The 1,439-nt window shown below is 39.1% G+C and overlaps 1 protein-coding gene across 1 annotated transcript; it reads left to right on the top strand.

The window, feature by feature from the left end:
* Nucleotides 1-49: 49 nt before the first annotated feature.
* C922_05863 (hypothetical protein) lies at nt 50-1,387 on the top strand (the record flags this gene model as incomplete). The annotated part of the gene is made up of 1 exon (XM_008821434.1): nt 50-1,387. A coding segment is annotated over one exon (1,338 nt), but the record flags the coding sequence as incomplete, so codon positions are not given.
* Between the last annotated feature and the right edge of the window lie 52 nt (nt 1,388-1,439).

Below are 1,439 nucleotides of genomic sequence, written 5' to 3' on the forward strand. Positions count from 1 at the left end.
TAAATTATGCCAATCTATACAGAAAGATTCAGAAGACTGTACAAGGGAAATGTCATGGAACGTTGATTCAGCATATAAGTCTGCATTATCCCCAGGTAGTGGTTTATGTGACATCTACGAATCCAGAGATAGGGGCAAAGTTGTGAAAGAGGACGAATTACATTTAAACGAATCCGGAAAAATAACTGATGAACAGGAAAAAGATGAATTAGGACGGGGGGGAGATTCACCAAGCAAGGATACCGTAGCAGCCGCAGATCATGTCTTGACAATAAATAAAACTATCAAAACATATAAGGAAGAAAGGACCAAAGAACGAACATTCACACACCTTAGAAATGGAAAGAATAACGATATAAAGCAAGATGACCAGTCCCTGAGAAAATTGCATTCCTTGGAAAAAGATGAAGTTCTCATCCGAAAAGGAATACTAACTGGAGTTGCGTGCACAGTCAGACAGAGTGCAGTGAAGACAAGGAAGATGTCAGGGGAAAGTAATTCTTTGAAATCAAATTACGGCTTGTCTAAGAAGAAATTATCACAGAAAAATAGCTGTTTGAGCTCAGTTGAAGTTAGCACTAGGAATAAATCTTCGAAAAGAAGTAATTCCTTGAGCATAATTGATGCAATCTTCGAAGACAGATTCTCCGAACAGGACACTTCCGTGAGCTCAGTTGAAACAATCACCATGCAGGAAATCTCGGCAGAGGTTAATACTACAAGACAGATTCATGTAGTTGAAAGGAAGGGAACAATGGCAAGAGACGATTCCTTGAGTACAAGTTCTTGCGATACTACGGAGAGAGTGTTAGTGACGAGTGGCTCACCATGCAAAGTTGGCGCAGCTATTACAGACAGAACATCAACAAGGGATGATTTTTCTAGCGCAGATGATTATAACAGTTTATATTTTTCAGGACGTAGGCGCGATGTGAATGCAAGAAGGGTGTCTAAGCAAGAAGGATCTTCTTCTTCAAGGGATGATACATATCGAAGATATGACTCATCCCAGGTATATGGCCCAAGGAAAGGAAGTGACATAGAAGCTGCAAGGAAGGTGAATAACAGGGTCAAGTCTGTCAGGAGAAGTCACTTATACTCGCAAACACCTGCGAAATCAGATTTCGATTCCCTAGATGATATAAAAAACAAGATAAAGAAGCAAAAACAAGCTGAAACAAAGAAACATATATACATAACATGCAAAAGAAATATGCAGAAGAGATTAAAGGCTGCAGCAGGCACTTATACACCGAAGGGAAAGTTTGAACAGGAAGCATATGATTATATGTATGATACAACCGCAGATAAATGTTGTGAGGAAGGTCTATGCAGAGAGGAATTTTATATAAAGAGAAGTAATGAGATGTATAAGAGAATGCAGAAAGTAAAACAAAGTTATGCATCAAAAAAGGAGCCGTCCGAAGCAGAGATTGATT

This window comes from Plasmodium inui (assembly GCF_000524495.1).
Source record: "Plasmodium inui San Antonio 1 unplaced genomic scaffold supercont1.279, whole genome shotgun sequence".
NCBI lineage: Eukaryota > Apicomplexa > Aconoidasida > Haemosporida > Plasmodiidae > Plasmodium > Plasmodium inui.